This window comes from Temnothorax longispinosus, chromosome 3 (assembly GCF_030848805.1).
Source record: "Temnothorax longispinosus isolate EJ_2023e chromosome 3, Tlon_JGU_v1, whole genome shotgun sequence".
NCBI lineage: Eukaryota > Metazoa > Arthropoda > Insecta > Hymenoptera > Formicidae > Temnothorax > Temnothorax longispinosus.
Window position 1 is genome coordinate 7,672,190 of NC_092360.1, and position 19,528 is coordinate 7,691,717.

The window sequence follows — 19,528 nt, forward strand, 5'->3', positions numbered from 1 at the left end:
GTTGACTCTCCAGCGCGCGGCACGTCGCGACCGAGGAATGCCGCGCGGCGTTTTGCAGCGCGGATGCAATTTGCGAGCGCGACTATTTGGATCCCCGTAGTGAGCCGCCATCGCGCGTCGATGCGCGTCTGATTGGCTGCAGTAATCTTCGCATCCGTCACTTTCCAATCTCCTCACGTGGGTAATTTGTCAACGGCTGACCTTTGTAACGTGATTAAACGTGAATTTGAAGTTTGTTCCGCAGGTTGTTCCGCGGCGCGCCGCGAAATGTCATTTCACTGCGTCGTCGCCGTTTTTCCGCCTCTGGTAATGCGCATTTCAACGGGGAGATTAAAATGCGGGATGTAACGTAATGAATATCCGGCGCGCCGCGCGATCCTGTGCGGACCAATCGAGCGAAATATTTTTAACGAACGATCGAGTAATTTCACAGCTGTTGATACGTATACTTAATTATTCCAATTTAATCCTTTAGCTGAAAATGTATTTATTGCTTTATTTACGAGGAACATTAAAAATAAACGACTTAACATATACGGAGAGAAACACATTCCGCGAAAAGTTACAACTGTTCTCAAAAGATGCGCGATATACGGCCGGCGAACGTTGAGAATTTCACGATCAAAAGTACGCGGTGATAACAAAAGTATTGTATACGTGCGTTCCTGTTACGTTAAAAGAAAAGAGCGCTATAGCTTTATCGCAGATAATCGGCTCTTCGCCTCTCGCAGCCGGAAGGTAAATAAGGCGTGAATTCCGTGTCGATGCGCCGCAAATCTCGGCGAGGCGGGTGTTATTTCGCAATCTGTGATATCGGGGGAAAATGAAAAGGAAAAGGGAAGGGAGGGGAAAAAGTTCGCTGCGCGACGTTCGTAATGTCATCGCGTCTGCGCGGAACGAAACGGCGTGGAACCGCGCCGGAGCCGCGGCGGAGAACCGCCGGTTCGAAACGCCGCGCGCCGGCACCTGGAACTCGGCGGTAACACTCGGTGAATATTTCTCTCCCTCGCGATCAAATCAGCCGAGGAGGACCGGGGAAATGCGGAAGAGGCAGGGGGCGGGGGTACTCTCGTTACGCGGTGCGAAATAGCGCGAGCGCGTAACGTAAACGCGACACCCCCGACGGCCCCGACCGGTTTTGACGTGGGTTGACGACTGGCGGGTGTCGGGGTAAAATCGATAGTACTTGGCGAGTCGCCGCCTTGTTGGTCCAGGCCATCTCCCCGACGCGAGGCGCGTGGGCGTCCAGAAATATATACAGGTTTATACCTATATCTGTCTGTGACGCGTGTCTCTGGCTCCCCGCATTCGGTACGCCGTTCCCGAGGTAACACCGGGTGTTCCGGACGTCCCGTTCCTCTTTGCGGCACTTGGCGACCGAGAGCGAGCCCTGCCTCGCCAGATTCTTTCCGTGCCGCGGAGCAATTCAATCCTCTGATGTACTTTCATTTGCTGCCGGAATGAACAATTGCATCCTATTTCGTTTCGCACCGGTATCCCATGTTACACGGGATTTAATTTTCTCGCGAAAAATCACTTCACGAATCTAATAACGTCTATCTAATAACGAGAAGCGTTAGAAGGAGACGATTCTCTCTCATTTTCGAATAATTTTTTCATTCAGCGCGCGAGACTCGCTGTGACAAAGTTTGCAATTCACTATGAGAAAAATGTTTCTCCGATATTTCGCAGAAAGATGGGTTTACCTTTTAATTTAGACAAATGGCGCGTTTCGGGAAAAATGTTGTGTTCCAGGCGCGCGTTTGAGTTCGAAATAATTTATAAGTTAATATCACATATTGCTTCGCATTCCGCCACATATTTCGTGTGAAAAAGGAGCAAGCGACTCAATTCTACATGAAAAATATCTCGGTATTCCAATCTATGTTTACTGCGAAAAGGGTAGAAGTTGCTCTTTTTTACAACCCCCAACGGGGTCTAACGAGAATTTACGCGTTTTTGCGAAATTAAATCGATTCAAATCAAACCGCAAAGATAGATATTTGTTAGTCGTACGAAAGAAAAAGCGAGATTTCGTTTCGTTTCACCGCATTAGGCTCAGATCACCGAACTCGACTGATCACGACCACGACCACGGTTTTTCACAATTGCCCAGCGAATTGAACCCCTAATTATCGACACCCCCGATACCTACGCTCCTTGTCCAAGAGGGAGAAAACTGGATCGAATCTATCCTTGCGAATCTACAAACTTCATTCAGAGCCACCCCCGCGTTCTTCCACGTGACGTCATAGAGAGCACCGGCGAGCATTCACTACCCCCGCGCGCGCGCGTGCGATAGGCGGAGCGGAGTGGAATAAGAGAGACAAAGACGAAACGATCGAGGATGCGCGCACACGATCTACGTCTACGGTCCAGGATTACGTCTGCTAATGGTAGCAGGCGATGATAGTGGTGGTAGCGCGGTGGTGACGGCAGTAGTAGCGGTAGTAGAGGGCTTCGTACTGGCTTTGCCCTCCTACACCCCCCGAGTGTCGCTGCTATTGCTGTTGCCGCCGCTGCCGCTGCCGCTGCGGTTGCGGTTGCTGTTGCTGCCGTTGCTGCCGCTGCTGCCACCACCAGTCCAGCCGCTCCTCCGCCTTTCACTCGCGCGGGCCTCAGTTCGCTGGTGTCCCTCATCAGCTGCGGGTCTCTTCGAACGACGCAACCAGCCCAACGTTGTGATACCTGTTCAGTCCGACGTGTATTTTTTGTAGGTAGTTATACCTTGTGTCCTTTGTTACGTCTCCTTGACGTCCCTCTCGGGACGTTACTACGCTTTTCGGAAAACGCGTTTGTTCGCGTCGCATCTATAGATCCGCGGATACCAGTTTCTTCGTCATTCTTGCGTTTCACGCAGCCCGCTGAAGAGCGTCGATCTGAGGAACGCGCGTCGCTCGTTGAACCCCGCTTCAAGAGTGGTCGATGTACGGTTCTCGGAGGTGAAGCAAGCTCCGGAAAAGTGATTTATCTGCACAATTCTCGTCTACGAGAGAGGACTTCTTTTACGAAGCTGCCTCTCTTTACGCTATCGTGTGCCAACGTTAAGGGAACAATACCGTGGAGAGGCATTACGACCGCGGTGATAGCGTATCCGGCGTGCGTTCCAAATCCGCTACGAGTGCTTTCTCTCTGTTGTTGTCGTGTCGGAGTTTCAAAAGGAGGTGCGTGCCGGTTGAAGATTCGCTGGCTCGTTTTCTTTTCGCGGGTCGTACGAGAATAAGCAAATAATATAGCGTTCGGGAAATACGGCGGTTTACCGTGAGTAATTAACCCTTTTGTTTATGACGGCACGTCTGACAAGCGTGCGAAGTCGTCTCGCTGAAGTTGTTGTCTTACATGCGAGTTAGGACTGCTAACCCATCAGCGTAATAAACTCGTTGTTTTGAAAGTAATATAATACACGAAACAACGGCATTGAAAACTGACGAGCGGAAAAGCCCGATCTATCAATCGCTAAAATTCGATCTACGGATCGAAACCCAAGATTTGAGCAGCGCGAGATTGTAGCTCGAGGCGAATGACGGTTTTGAAAAATGCGGGCTGATCCTCGGTGCACGCTCTGTCAATAATAGACGAAAGTGTCAAACAGATGTGTTCGAAAAGGTCACGTTCTTCCGCATTACAGCACTCCCGTGTCAATAAGTGGTAATAGCGGTTTACTTTGTGTGCGTCAAAGGCATATCCATGATCTTGATTGTGCGTATAGTATCTGACAGAGAAGTGACAGCTCGCTGCTTTGTTGTTTCGAAGCGGTGTCAGTCATGGGGGCCGAATAAAGGGGGATTGTAGAGCCTGGAGCGATAAATCGACTTTTTTTTTATATATCCGTAAACATGACGCGTGTTCATTGACAGTTGCTGAATAATCCTCCGGCAAATGATGCGAAAGAGAGAGACGTGCCGGAAATGCATTTTATCGCCGTTACTTTATCTAATCAATTCTCGTTTGTGACACTCAATCAGAACTAATTTCAGCAGTTTAATGCAAGTCCGAAGTTCAGTTTGGACTTCTCGGGTCGTCCCGAGACGCGCGACCTTCGCTAAGTTTCGACGCCAGCTTTCTCGGCGGTATACACGGGACGTTCTAGAACTCTCGCGGCGCCTCCTCTCGTCTCCGTCGACTCCTTTCATCCGCGATCCTCGATCAGCTGCGATACTTCTAATAAAGTTTTGACTGATGGTCATCTTTTTTTTTTCGCAACCTGTTGACATTGAATATTTATCTGCGCGATCATTTAGCGTATCTAGACTTCACGTCGCGTTTCTAAAAGCTGCTCGAGATTAAAGACTGTAACTCCCGGTCGTATCTCTCATGACGTCTTGCTACAAATCTGGTTCGTGACATAATTGCTTTCAAAGAAGTACACCTATTATCTAAAAACACGTACAGCACACATAGAAGTCAGATAATAACCGATAGGCTGATTTCTGGCGACAGATCGGCGCCGCATGAAAGCTCTTGCGCGGCAATCGGGAACTGGAATGCCAATTACGAACTAGAATTCGTTACGGATGACGTCACTCCTCGTAACAGCGGATACTATCTTTTATCAGTATTTTTACCGAGATGGGAAATATCGGGGCCCGATCCTGTGCCAAAGGATTCAATGTCCCGAGCTATATTTCGCTAGATCCCTACGTGTATACTTTCGATATAATTTAAAAAGACGCATGAATGAGCATCGCGCGATTGAAGTTCCAAGTTAAGAGGATATTCGCGTTAACGCCGGGAGGGCCGGGAGTACCGGCGCTTCGACTTGTTGCGCTTTTCTGAACGGCACCCGCGCACGAAAGCCAATAGCCGGGAGGACTTTGAATGCTGACTGGCTCGCATACGTCGCGCGTACCCGGACGTAACCTCGTGGCATTTCTCTGTCGTGCACCCGTACACTTTGAGCCACCATGACATAGATACTCGCCGAAGGGCGCGCGCGCGCGCGCTCGGCGATGCACTCGTCGGGGAAATTCGCGCGATGCACGATAAACGGCACTAAAAACGAACGCCTTTTTTTCACCTTTAATCTGACCTTTAATTCCGCACGTGGGTCAAAGTGTGACATTGTATAACATCACGCGAGTTTTGAAAGCATTAGCATACGAAGACCTTTATTATCGCGGTTCACATTTATCAAAAAGTTACAATTTTCCGTAATAACGTAAATTTGCATATCTGCATATGCATACGCACATTGTTTTTATGTGATGCACAGATGCACACAACAGTTTAGAAAAATGCATGCGTGTTCAAGATTTATTACTGCCATTAAAAAGATTACGATGCGAATAATATGATAATAATTTAAAGAATAATATCATAATTTTACAGAAACAACAATCTGTTTACCGAAGAGAGATCAGAATCTCAGGAAAGATTGTTTTTAAAGATATTTATATCGAAGTCGTACAGGAAAATAAATATTTTTTATATTCTTTACTCTTTATAAATAACTCATATAAATGATACGAAATCCTTCACAAAAAATAAAAATAAAAAATCTTGGGGTTACATTTTCTTATTGAAAAATTTATAAAATTAATCAAAGAAAATGTGAACGTTTATAATGTTCGGTTTTTTTAATTATTGCTTGCAAGAGAGAATCTCGTAAAAGTCTGGTCTTTTATTGATTGTTGCAGTGTGGCTCTCTGGAGATCGACGAGGAACGCCAGCGTCGGGTCGCTATGATGGAGTCGCTCTGCCAGGTAAACGGCAGCAAAACCAACGGCATCAGCAATGGAGATGTTAGCAACGAGACCAACAATAACAACACGAACAATAATAACAATACCCACAACAATAACAATAATAACAATAACAACAACAACAACAACAACAGCAACGCCACCGATTGCCCAGATCCTCAGCAGAGGTTGGCGGTGCTGAGTTTCGAGCAGGTCCGCCGCCTCAACGATGTGATGAACGAAGTCGTCAGCATTCACGGCCGAGGGAACTTCCCCACCTTGGAGGTCCGACTGAGGGATCTCGTGACGGTGGTGCGCAGCAAGCTAGAGACCGATCCGAGCAACGGGGGCGCCGGCATGAGGGTACGTGACATTCGGCTGAACGGCGGCGCCGCCTCCCACGTGCTGGCCACCGAGTCCCAGCCCTATAACGACCTGGACCTTATCTTCGCGGTCGAACTGTCCAGCGGCCGTAACTACGACAAGGTCAAGGCCGCGGTGCTCGGGTCCCTGTTCGACTTGCTGCCGGAAGGTGTGAGCCGCAAACGCATCACTACCTGCAGTCTGAAGGAGGCTTACGTGAGCAAAATGGTGAAGGTGAACAACGACGGCGACCGATGGTCCCTGATCTCCCTCGGCAACTCCCGGGGCCATCGAAATGTCGAGCTCAAATTCGTTGATTCGATGAGACGGCAATTCGAGTTCTCCGTCGACTCCTTCCAAATCGTTCTCGATTCCCTGCTGCTGTTCTACGAGTGCAGCAAGCTGCCGATCGCTGAGAACTTTTACCCGACCGTGGTGGGCGAGTCCGTCTACGGTGATTTCCAGGAGGCGCTCTACCATCTGCACAAGAAGCTCATCTCGACGAGGCATCCCGAGGAGATACGCGGCGGCGGTCTGCTCAAATACTGCAACCTATTGGTAAAAATGTACAAACCGTCTCAACCAGATTACATCAAGACTCTCGAACGATACATGTGTTCGAGATTCTTCATCGATTTCCCGGACATAGGACAGCAGCGCTCCAAACTTGAGAACTACCTGTGGAACCATTTCGTCGGGCCCGAGGAGGAGGCCCTCAAGTATCAGTACCTGATGCTGCTGCACAGCGTCGTTGAAGAGTCGACCGTTTGCCTGATGGGCCACGAGCGACGGCAGACACTCGCCCTGATCCAGAACCTTGCCTACCAAGTGCTCTGCCAGGAGCAGCAGCAGCGGCTGACGAGTCATCAGCAGGCACCGCAAGGTCCGCCTGCCACCTACGTTTACGCCAATGGCTATTACTACGCGCCGGTGATACCCACGACGGCGTGCTACACGTGCACCTGCAACTGGATGGCGTGCTCCTCGTGATGCGACGATATCGGCGATAACGTCGTATCCGTAGACGTCGCCACCGCTACCACCGATTCCATCACTAACGCCACCACGATCGTTGATTGTTGCTGCTTTAACCGACTCAATCACGTCGATTCTTACAATCATTGGTACAATCAGAGATACGAGTGCGGATTCTGTTACCTCTGCTCTTACGGCCTCTATTGCCCTCTGGAAGATTCCGGGGACTTTTGCTGCGCTTGTGGTCCTTGCGAGGTGCCAAAGAACGCGGAGGCGAACATCGATCATTCCGTGTCCAACGTCAAAGAATCTAAACTCCTCAGTTGACGTTCGTCGGGGTGATGCGGGATGCTTGGATACAGAAGCGGTATACGAAAGACGTCATCTCTTCGGCATCGAGGATGATAGTCGGCAAACGCGGCAACAACAAAATCGTGGATCGAAAAGGCGGCGTGCTCGGACGACGAACGTATGATATCGTCGATGATGTGAGAAGCGGTAGGCAAGTACGGGGCGCGGAGTATTCTTATCGCAAGTCTCCGCCATCGCGAGTGCTGCTCTTTCTATATAGGCATTCGTAAACATAAACTCGGTGGCAATCGCTGCAGCGAAGTTAGGACCGAACCACTGGTATACCGGCTACAGTTGCAGTGTGAAGCAACAAAAAAAAAAAAGACTATAAAGACTCCAGAAACGATGTGTTGTGCCTAAAAATAAAAATAAAAAAAAGAGAGATCGGAGAAGACTAGGAAGATGGAAAAGACGGTTCCTCCGAATGAGTTATAACAAAAGGACGGACATAAAACCGTAAAAGTTAAAGAGCAAGAACGGTCTTAGATTAATGGAACGAGCGCCGCTTTTATTGACTAAACACGAATTTTTGGAGAACAGATGACGGCATCGTCCCGGAACGAGCGTTTGTCGACGGAACGGACCTCGACGTTGCGTACAGCGAATTCTGGACGAGGCCATGTCAGGAAGGAAGCGGAAACGAAGAAGAAACAGTCGAAGGTGGACGCGAGGCGGAATATACCACGGCGGAACTTCGTACAAACAGGGAAGACAGGAGAGAGTGGTCGAATGAACGGACAGCTCGTGCGAGACGCAATCCCCCCCTGTTTCGATCTTTCGTTTGCTTTCCGTTTCTATCGCGGAGTCGATCGCGTGCCGGACAACAGGGGGCGAGAGACAGAAAGCGAAGGAAGGAATGGAAAGGGGTATTTTTGGTGAGGGAGGAAACACGTTGAGGGATACGAAAAGATATATACATATATATATATAAATATAAATATATTTAAATATATACAGATATATGTATAAATTTATGTATAAATAATTAATGTGTGGCTGTGAACACATTTCATTTAGATACTGTGTATAACGTGATAAGATTTAACTCGGGAAGATGATGTTAGCGGGGTAGCACGGCCGGCACGCCGGAAAGGGAACAAGCACGGGCAATGCGCGCGACTCGAGAGGGAAACGCTTCCGAGCCGCGTTTCTTTCTTTCATTTCTGCGAGCGAGCGTAAATACGATACAAATATACAAATATATACACACACATACACACAGACGCGTGTATTCACATATCCACGTACACCGGACGTGTCCGACCGACCGTGCTTTTCTTGGGCGATAAATACTACATGAGTGGCCGAAGCGGCACACGGCGCTAAAAAGGAAATTGTGGCTGCAACCGCATTTTAATGGGGGATGATTAGACCTCTCTCTCCCTACGAGAGCGAAATATATGCACCCCGCGTGACGAGAAGGAAAACCGTGCAGCGTAATTCGAGTCACGGCGAGATATGTCGAGGATGAGCGAGGAGTATTTGAAAACCGTTTTTCGTAATGTTTGTCGTAATATGCTGTATTGTGTCAGAACACGTCGATACGTTTCTAATTCTACTATAACGCTGTCATCCAGTGCCATTGTCTCGACAATCGCATATCGCGCCGTAACTCGTCCGAAATCTGCGTCACATTCCCGCGTGTGCGCGCGCGCGCGCGCGCGCCGAGCGAAGACTTTGGTCCACTCCCATCGGAAAACCACCGCATCTATCACGTTATTTTTTTTCCTCTTTATTTACTCACGTATTATCTATCGTTAAAAGAAACTACGGTTGTCGGCGCGACGTCCCGCGCGCGGAGAAATTAATCACGGGTCCTCTGAACATTCGTTTTGGAAGGTGGCACATTTCTGCAGCCTGAAACTCGCGGCGCGCACACACGTTCGAAGAAAAGAAAGAAAAGGATGGCGATTGGAGATAGGGACACGAGACAGAGACCGAGCGAAAGAAAAAGAGGATGAGATAGAAGTGAGAGAACAAGGGAATGCAAAACTACTTCGCCCTCCGTGTATGAACGGAACGCGATTTGCGTCGAACAAAGGGGGTAATATCACGAATCGCGGCTGATCGGCACGACGTAACAGACCCGGTCTCTCTTTCTCTCTTTCGTGGCGCGGCGACTGAGCCCGCATTTTTCTTTATTAGACATCGTAAACATTTAGTAGCAAGCGCGCGCGCGCATGCATCCGCGTGTGTATCCGCGCGTTATACATACGCGGAGGCAGCGGCGGACGTGGCGCTCGGGGTCTCGCGTGCGCGTAAGTGGACACATGTATACGCGCAAGTTGTACATGTGCACGTGCAAAATATGTGCGTACTTTTACGTACGCTTCTCTATCTTCTCCTCTTTTCCTTATGTCTTTCTCCGTGTAGATCCGCGCGCGTACGTGTCCGTCTCTGCGTGTGCGCGTGTATACGGGTGCGTGCGAGCGTGCGTGTGTGTACGTATGTGTGTCTCCGTCTCCGTTTACGTGCGTATCCGTATCGACTGGTGACCCCATTAGTTAGCTCGCTCGCTAACAGGCCTCGTTTGCCTCGCTCGCTCGCTCACTCTTACTTTCAGTTCGCGAGCGAAAGTAAAGGCCTAATAAAAAGCCCGCAAACTGGTTTTTCAGGTATATCGCGTGTTAATGCTAAGGAGATCCAGCCGCCGGCGCGGCCGGAGTGCCTCTATTGCCGGCCTATCGCCTATCGCTCTACTACCACCGCCTGTTCCACCGTCACGTCCCTTCTCCTTCTTCCCAGACGCCTCTCTCGCGTATCTCGCGTATCTCCGTGGCCCGTTCGATTATAGAACGATGAATTTCCGCAAACGGGGAAACGGCATCCCCCCCTGGCATAAACGGGGAGCTTAAATTATCCGTCGATCGGACGTTCGCGAAATTCGCTATTGGATCACATTCGACATGCCGCGTCGTGGCGGATTTTCATTCGATCCAATTCTAAATCTTGACGAAATCCTATATGCTAGGGTATTGTGCAACGTAGGATAAGAGAGATTGATGGATATATAGAAATGTTATTGTTATATATAGTCAGATACTCTGTACATGTTTGAGGTGTAATAAAGTAATTGAAAAGATGATGAGAGATGTAAATCTAAATTTCGGTATGATTCGTCGAGACCTGTTCTTTAGAGTCTTTTTACCGCATCGCAATTTCGATTAACAGAAAACTGAGAAAACACTTGTTATTAACATTAACGATTCGGCGTGTCTCGCGTTGAAAAAAAAAAATATTAACGCCGACTCGTCACTTCGCGAATCGTGGCGAATTCCTACAATCGAGCTTTAATGATATTCTTAAGTAAGAGTCGAGCGTCGTACTCCCTATCTACCCCTTCGCGTCACATCCGAGCCACTCGCGGCGCTCATCGATCGACAAATTAATCTACCAGAGATGAGCCTGAGATGAGTCGACCGTCGGCGGAATTAAGCCTTCCGTTATCTATAAAAGGCAGCGAGCTCATTTCGCTTTCCTCCTCGTCGCTTTCCACCTCTTTTATTTAAATGGCGACGCGAACAATGAATTCAGCGGATACAGGCATTTTTCTTTTTTCTTTTTTTTTTAAGTAGGCTATTCCTTTCTTTCGAATTAACATTTGTTTTATACGTAACAAATATTGATTTGTATGGTGACTTATTTCAGAATTTCGACTTGAACATCTTGTGAACGATTTTTATACTGTCACCCGTTACTTTGGCGCCATGCCAAAAGTTAACGTCAGTGTATATTGCTAAAAAGGAAGAAGAAAATGTAGTCATCTGAGGATACTTAATGATAGAATTATAACTACAAATCGCAACTGGCAGCCCGCCGAAAATATCCAGAAGCGTGGTGGTAGTAAGAAGCGAGGCTGATAGTAATCGGAAATTACAAAATCGGAACCAGCGTACATTTTTAGCATTAATATGTTGTTCAAATTTTGTTGCGTTGTTTTTTTTATACGTGATTTATATATGTGCATCTCTCGTTAAAAAATAATGAGCGAAAAAAATTATTTGTCTATCACGCGCACGTCTTCGTCTTGTGAATTGGAGATTTCGAATAGCGAATCTAGCATGTCCCGGAGCGCATTTTGTTATTAATGATTGTATTTATGTAGGTTTAAACCGTGCGCCTAATTACGAAAGAGAAATTCACGCGGATGGCCGGAACAGGTGCCAACTTATTGAAATAATTAACCGTGTCTATACGTTAAGTCTCGGAATTAGTTGCCATTATCAACGACACATTGATTACGTTAATTACTCGGCGATAAACGTTAATTGCAACTTGTATAGGTCGTCGAATACAATTACGTCTAAAATAGTAAAAATAATAATGTACAAGTTTACATAATACATGCGTTCTGCGTGCGTCTCGGGAGTAATCTCGACGAGCTTGCCTAGTTAATCAACGTGAAAGCTTGTTTGTTTATAGATTGTGCGTTAAATCAAAATTTAATATATCAGCGTGAGAGAGAAGAAGCAAAAAAACGAGTACGAGAAATGTGAGTCGAATGATATTTTTTTTTGCTTCCATGTCGGCAGCATTTTAGTAACTCGTACGTTAAGTCGAATGAAAATTGAAAATGATATAAAATTGAAACATGGAAGTATATATACATATACATATGTACACGTATATGTGTATGTATATAAATCGTACATGTATATGTATTTAAATATATATGTATATATATATTTTTTTTTGCGTAATGTGTAGGATGAAAATTTTTCTCAAGTACATAATAACCAAAAGGCCGTGCCGCGATCTTCAGGCTGCATAATGTTATCATTACCGTCGTAAGAGCGAAGAGGCATCGATACGTTTCAGAAAACCGAGCAACGTAGATGCATCTTCATCCACACATTGATAAAGATGCATTTATGTAGCGAGACACGCCAATGAACTGATGACACCCGAGCGAAGGGGAAGGATCAAAGCGGGAATGTCGCACGTATTTTTAAAACGTGTTGTAAGCGCGATACATAAATTCTGAGTGTTCACATGACGACGCGCAAAAGGCTGAACGTAGGTAGAAAGGCTTCCGCTTTGATCTCTTTATTCGATGATTTCATCGGGTGACCGAGGTATCTTAAAAAGAATCTAGAACCTATCGAATTTTGCGATGCGAGAGAAAATTGCGTAAGAGCTTGTGCACAAAAAAAAAGATTGTGTTAATAAGAAAATCATTATATTCGCACGGTAAAAAACGGACCCGGATCTAATTTGCAAAATGATATATCAGTTCTTCTTAAAATACAAGCTTCGATGCTGTTGTTTGCGGTTTGCGCGATTGATCCTTCACCTCGGGTCCTACGAATCGAACGAAAGCAGAAGCCGAGTTCTTCGTCCTCTCGAGATCCCGATCGTCGATCAATAACATCGTTCTCTCGTAGCAATTGTCTTTCGTCTTTAGTCGATCGAGACAGGCCCTCTGATTTTTCACTAAGCGCTTTAAGGTCCAGGGTTGATACGTAACTATGTACTATACATATATATACATATATCTCTTGCGAAAGGTATTGCGGAGGACACATACGCTCATGTTACATTACCGTTTATATATTTTACTACAGGAAATACGACACTAATGAATTTATCTTTCTATTAATATGTGTAATGGGACGCTATAACGTAATTACAATTAAAGGAAACATAGCACACAGCCGCAGAAAGGAGAGATGAGATGTATTTAAAGAACGCTATTATCGTCCTTAGTGTTTAATAGATTACCCGTTACGATTTTTAATCCTTTAGTAAGACCTACTACATGCGAGCGAGCGAGAAAGAGAGGGAAAGACAATAGGTGGGTGCCGAGGGACTTAGAAACGACAGAATGATCGCGGAAAACGGATATATATGTACATACATACTTCACGTACATGTCGATAGAAATAAAGATATATATGTATATGTATAATTACGTCCAGAGACGAGTAACGGGCCCGTGGCCGGGGTAATCTCAATTCGTCCTAACGACAAAGGGGGGTGGGAGGGGGGGAACGAGGGACCGAAAATAATCGAGGGAAATCGCGGTCAGTCCGCCTTTTCCATGATGAACATTTCTCTAATTTCGTTCGTCGCATATCCATGCGTCTTTGTGTGTGCGTTCTTTTTTCTTTTTCTCTCTTTTTTTTTAACTTTTTACGAGGCACGAGACTCGACTCGCCGCTGGACGCGTTCGCACGTCGTGCACATGTGTGTGTATGCGTGTGTGCGTGCCCACGCATCCTCGTCCATACCTTAAGGTAAACGTGTTGCCGCGTTTACGTTACACGCGAATCAGCTGCGAAAAGAAAAGAGAGAGAGAGGAGAGAACTGTGCGGGCCCTTTTGCGTCTTTATTAGAATAATCCCGACGAAGTGTGCGTCCAAACTGCAAAAAGAAAATAGCGCGTACATACATATGCTTGTGTAAATATATGTATATATATATTTATGTATATACTTATATAAATACATATACATATATTTATATGTGTGTAAATGTATGTAATACACACATACATACATACATACACATACACACACACACACACACACACACACACTTTCGAGGATCTTTCGAATCGACGTCGCTTGAGAATCTATGAGAGATAGAATCGACCGGCTTTTGCGAGCTCGTGCTCTATGTAGAACTGGGATCGCATAGATATTATATACAGCGATAAAAATTGAGATAAAACGTTTGGAAATATTGAAAGGATGTGTTATTGCAGTTACTGATAAGGTCGATCTATCACGAAACGATTTTAAAGTAAGGCTTCGAAATAATTTTTGAATTGGTTGTGATTGTATATAGTGTTAGCCTCTGACTGTGTTAATTATCATCGGATAACTAAATTAATATATATATATATATAAATATATACATCGTAAGCAAATAAATAAATATAGATTAAACGGATAAAAAAATGAAAAGTTATTAAAATTGCAAATATAAAAAATTGATGTCGATTTTCTTAACGTTAGACTTTTGTGTAATAAGGATAAGATAATGAATTAGCAATTAAGACGCTGATTAACACAGCGACGTCGACTTGACTGGATTCGCGACAGATAAATAATAATAATGAATAACAATAATAATAAGGCCTCGAGATAAATAATATTCTTGCCTCGTCCGTTAACCGGAAGCCTGTGGAGTTTTCTGATTTCGGACGGTGATTGTACGTCTGGACTCAGATACTTCGTGAAAATCATAAGACTCGTATAATAAAGTATGTGTATAGTAAAGGCAACGCTATTTTTTGTGGCTAGATTAAGGCGTAAAGTAAATGGAAGGAGAGAGAAGTTTTATGGAAACTAAATTCTATCGATCTACATATAGTCGAGAGTAGTTGATATACATATTAAGATATAATTATTAAATTTTTTGCGAGGAAAGATCTATATATCTATAAATCTAATCGTTTTTTCTTGTACGGCGTCGCTGCTCTACGATCGTGATGAGGACAACGACGATCGGCCAATTACTGATCCTAATCGGAACCGATCGCGTTGAAACGCTTAACGTCGCTTGATGAACACATGCGTGTGAATTTGCGCGGATTTAACTGACGACGCGAATAAGTATGTAACGATTCGTAGTTAGCGATTAGCTCCTTTTTAGACGCGTGAGCGGCGAACGAATCGAGATTGCCTTGCGAATGAACCGCTTTAATTTTGAACAGGTTACAGGATGAAAACCCCCAGTGAGTCGTTATATGTAGCGTACGTTATTTAGCGCGGAACCGCGTAGCTAATTAGATAATTGCTACGGTAAATTGTCGGGGAAAAATACAATACATATACGTTCGGCGCGAGCGTCCCTCGGCTGATCGGTTTTAATCACTCGCGCTAATTGGTCTAGCGAGCACCCGGGCGATCGAGATGGTAAATAATCCAAAATTTATTCAGCTGTTTATTTCTCGGCAAAAGAGCTAAAGAGCTAATCCGCATAGAAATAAGTCGGTTGCTTCTTACATCCGGTTTTAACATAATTATACATGAGTTCTTCAAAAAATTAACATGAATTTAATTTGCGAAAATACCGGAGGAATTTGTTTATGTTAATGACATCGATTTATAGATTTGTTTATTTAACAGCGGCTCTTATCACGCAACTACCGTCTGTAATGAAGTGAACCGACTTGTTTGTGATGCAATGCTAATTGACGTTTCGGCTTCTGATCTCTAGTTTTCATATATTCTCCTCGGATTTGTCAGTCTTGATAATATATCGAATATTTAGCGCTACTCGCTTCCCGAATGCTCGCGCGGATCTTATCAAATAAGATTAATTATCAAGTTGCATTGCGCGCTCTTGATCCCCTCATGCCCGATCCATCGAACACGATAATCACGCGTCGGTCGTGACAAAAAAACGTCATACCGTGTAAAGGCGATTGCGATCTGAACGTCGTTGTGATTTTATTTGCTCGAAGAATTTCGGAATACGCGAGGATCGCGCTACGATAATGTTCGTAAAAATCGTTAATAACAATGATACAACATACTTTGTTCAACGGCAAAATTAATTGTCTCTTCGATGGCGTAGTATATCGCAGTTCTTGTCAAAAACGATTTAAGTGATAGCGTTCATATCAACCTCAGTAATTTGCATTAACTTTCCGATGCAGTATTCAATCTTCGAATTGTCGAGAAATTATCACATTGTAGAAGCGATAACTAAATGTTAATATTGTTTGTGGAACGCGATCTAATAAATACGCAATAAAGTGGAGAATTTTAACCAGCTGGCATTCTTAAAGTTACACCTGTCACACGAAAGAAATAACATTGAAGATCGATATTGTTTCTGAAGCGTATCAGAGACCTATCCCTTTTTTTTATTATGCAGTCATAAAGATATTTTAATTACGAGACTTCGATGGATTAATCTTTAGCAAAATTAGCTTTTCTGAATATTTTTGCTCAACAATGATTCGCACGTGTAAATCAGGGAAATATACACAATGTTCCTTTTGTCGAGCTTGCGCCAGTGATTGCCATCGTTCAACTCTGATACTAACGCGGATCACGATAAGACTACACTCGGACGATTGTTTCTTTATCTTTGATTGCCGATCGAATTTCACACGGATTACATGCACTCTCTCTTATTGGGACAACGAGAGATATCTCCGGCGCGCTAGTCCGATTACGAGCGTAATTCTAAAGCATCGTACACGATACCGAGTCTTCGAAGATAATTATCGGATAATAACGAACTTCTAAAATGTCTATAAGAGAGGAAGATCCCAACAAATCTAACGCTGTATGCAAGATTAATGTGACATGAGAAGCGCGAGACGCGCGTCTCAACGGCGGAAACGACGATGATTTTCTGTTCGTTACGTATCTTTCGGTGATGCCAGATGCCCTTCAGATATTTTTTCTTTTGCGAGCCGAATCAAACGTTTCCCTCGCGGCGAATCCAAGGGAAGGGTTTCATCGAGAGAGAGAGAGAGAGTAGAAGAAAAAAGAATATGCAAAGGGAACGAAACTTACGTACAAAAAGGGATATTTTTCTCGGATATTTACACGATAGATTTTCTTCTTCTTCTTCTGTCTTCTGACTTCTCCTCAAGGCAAGCGAAAAGTCGAGTCGAGGATAATGGCACGCCTCCTGATCTGGCATCACTAACGAGGAAGTTAAACGGCCCGATCCTCTGGAAGTGCACGTTGTTTCCGGTCGCTCCGAGACAATCGGCTCGAGAATTACTGGACCCTTCGGGTTCTCGTTGTTCCTGCTCGGCATTACGGTCCCGTTCGATCGAAACAATCAAGTAAAACTCGGCGCATCGCCGTGTGCAATTCTGTCGGACTGTACTGTAAATTAAAATCATTTTTTTCTCGTCTTCTATTTATTATATCTCTATACAATGATCTCTGTTGTATAGTACGGCGTCGAGGATTCTCCGATCGAGATCGCGGTCGAATCGCAATCGCCCGATTCCGATCGAACGTCGATCAACGGAACATCTCGCGGGAAGTAGGAGGAGTGATTAACGAGTGGTCTGTGAAGATCACGCGAGAAGCCCGCTCTTCCGCCTTTCCATCTTGCATATATACGGGAGGTGGATCGCGCGATACGTCGGTCGCGACCGTCGCATTAATAATTCATACGCTCGTGAATTACGAATATGGCGAATGGGAAATTTCGGCTACAACGATATTTCATAATTGTCCGCGGCGCGTCAGAAAAGAGATCTCGTCCCTTCGACCATCCATTACAATTAAGTTATTACACTGATTAATGGCTGTAGTAGCCATTACTCTCTAGTAGCGGCTAATGAGTATAGTGACCGCGTTGGCCGTGTGTGTGTATGTATGTATACGTGTCGTATGTATGTGTAAGCCCACGGTTGCTGCGATATGTAGTGACATAGCAATATCATAATGGTAGGACGCGCAGAGAGAAAGAGAGAAAGAGCATTACGCAGCGCTGTAACGAGAAAATATCGTTGTAGCCCTTCGCCGCAATTTTTCTTTCGAAATCGAGAGCGCGCACACATCTCACGTGTGTCACGCGTGTCTTCCTCCCGATGCACGATCTTCCCGCCCCGTTCAACCCGGAAGATCCCGCGCGGATCGGCGCGTGATTCAGGAGATGAAGATCACCCTCGCGTGATTTCGCGCGCGGATCGAGCGATGCCGGAAGTTCCGCCGGTCGCTCTCTCGAGATCGAGATCGAGCCGACTTCCGGCGACCGATTAGAGCGATCGCGAAGCCGTCGTGCCAGGAGCGCTTTCCTATTCCTTTCTTCCTGTTTTTTCTCTTATCCTCGCGCTTTCCCTTTTCCCGCGATATCCTCTTTTCTCAAATGTTCCTCTTCGTTCCTCGTTCAGTCGTTTAATTGTCAGTTCTCGCCATCTTCTTCTCTTTGGATTCTCGCGATGACAGCGAGTCGAAAGCTCGATCCTAAGTTCACACACACACACACACACACACCACATAGACGCGCGCGTGCGTGCGTGTGTACGTGCTTGCGATAGATATGATCAAACGCACTTTGCGTGAACAATAAACGCATATAATACATTTAAATAAACCGATACCCCATATACACATATACACATGTACACGCGAGAAAAACCTAAAAACAACGACGCACGCACATCGCGCGTACGGAATTTACGATGATTATTGTTAATGAATGATTTACTGGTAATAATAATTGTAATATTAAAGTTAACATTATCCCCGTTTGTATTTTAAGAAGATAAAATGAAGGGAGTTAATGAAAGTGAGAGAGAGAAAGAGAGAGAGAGAGAGAGAGAATGCGAAAGAAAACAAGTGAAAGAAAGAGAGAGAAAGAGCGAGCTATCTATTTCGTGCGATTTACGAATGCATAAGTATGGGCACTGATCTGGTAAATTTCTTTTTTTATTTCTTTGACTTGCCCATGATTATATATTCCCATATATAAAAATGTTATAAGAATACCTATAAAAAGTGAAAATAAATATGTAAACCCCGAGAATACAAATCGAGTGATATATCGTCATTTATTCCCTTTCTTCTTATCTTTGCATGTATTATCTTTTTTTGAGTAAGTATCGAGTGTGTTAATCATTTCTTTTATGCTAATTTGTAATATGAGATATACAAAGCATAATTCAAACATTAAAGGTGCACTGCGTGCGTAAGAGGATTAAACACTTAATTCATTATCTTCATCCGTTTCTAACGTGTTTGAAAGTTACGTATAATTTAATTTCGCGCAACAGCTGATTTTCTTTTTCACATTTATGTAGGACGAAGAAGTAAAAGTTGCACGCAGAGATTAATATAATATAATATCTATGCTGTGAGAGATTTATACAGAACGTACACGACTATTTTCACCTCAAAGGCGTATCACATAATAAATATTTAATTAGATTAAACTTCGTCGATTAAAATTCTCTGCGAGAACAGATTAAAAAATTCCCTTTTTTAATTCTTGATTTCTCTCTCACACAAAGTAAATTTGATTTAAACCTTTAACGCGCTCAATTATTTAGAAACTTAAACTTAATTCTAAAGTTAAAGAATTCAAAAATTAAACGAAGACAATAAATTAATTTTTTATAAAGATTCTTTTTAATAACGTTTAATAACGTTAAATTTTAATACTTTCTGTATGGAAAATTCGTAAGGAAAATGTTTCTTAAGCTGCATAAAAATAGTTGCAAGACCATTTAT

The 19,528-nt window shown here is 44.5% G+C and overlaps 1 protein-coding gene across 4 annotated transcripts in view; it reads left to right on the forward strand.

Moving 5' to 3' along the window:
• LOC139809286 (terminal nucleotidyltransferase 5C) overlaps positions 1-18,830 on the forward strand; it is a 118,366-nt gene extending 99,536 nt beyond the window's left edge. For 2 of the 4 annotated variants that reach the window (XM_071772060.1, XM_071772061.1), the window contains exon 2: positions 5,637-18,830. In XM_071772060.1, coding sequence (XP_071628161.1) covers positions 5,637-7,034 — 1,398 coding nt within the window. In that variant the 3' untranslated portion in view covers positions 7,035-18,830. Of the gene's footprint in view, positions 1-2,583; positions 2,718-5,636 lie in introns of those variants that run through there. The other 2 variants (XM_071772062.1, XM_071772063.1) reach the window with 2 other exon arrangements.
• The last annotated feature ends 698 nt before the right edge of the window (positions 18,831-19,528 follow it).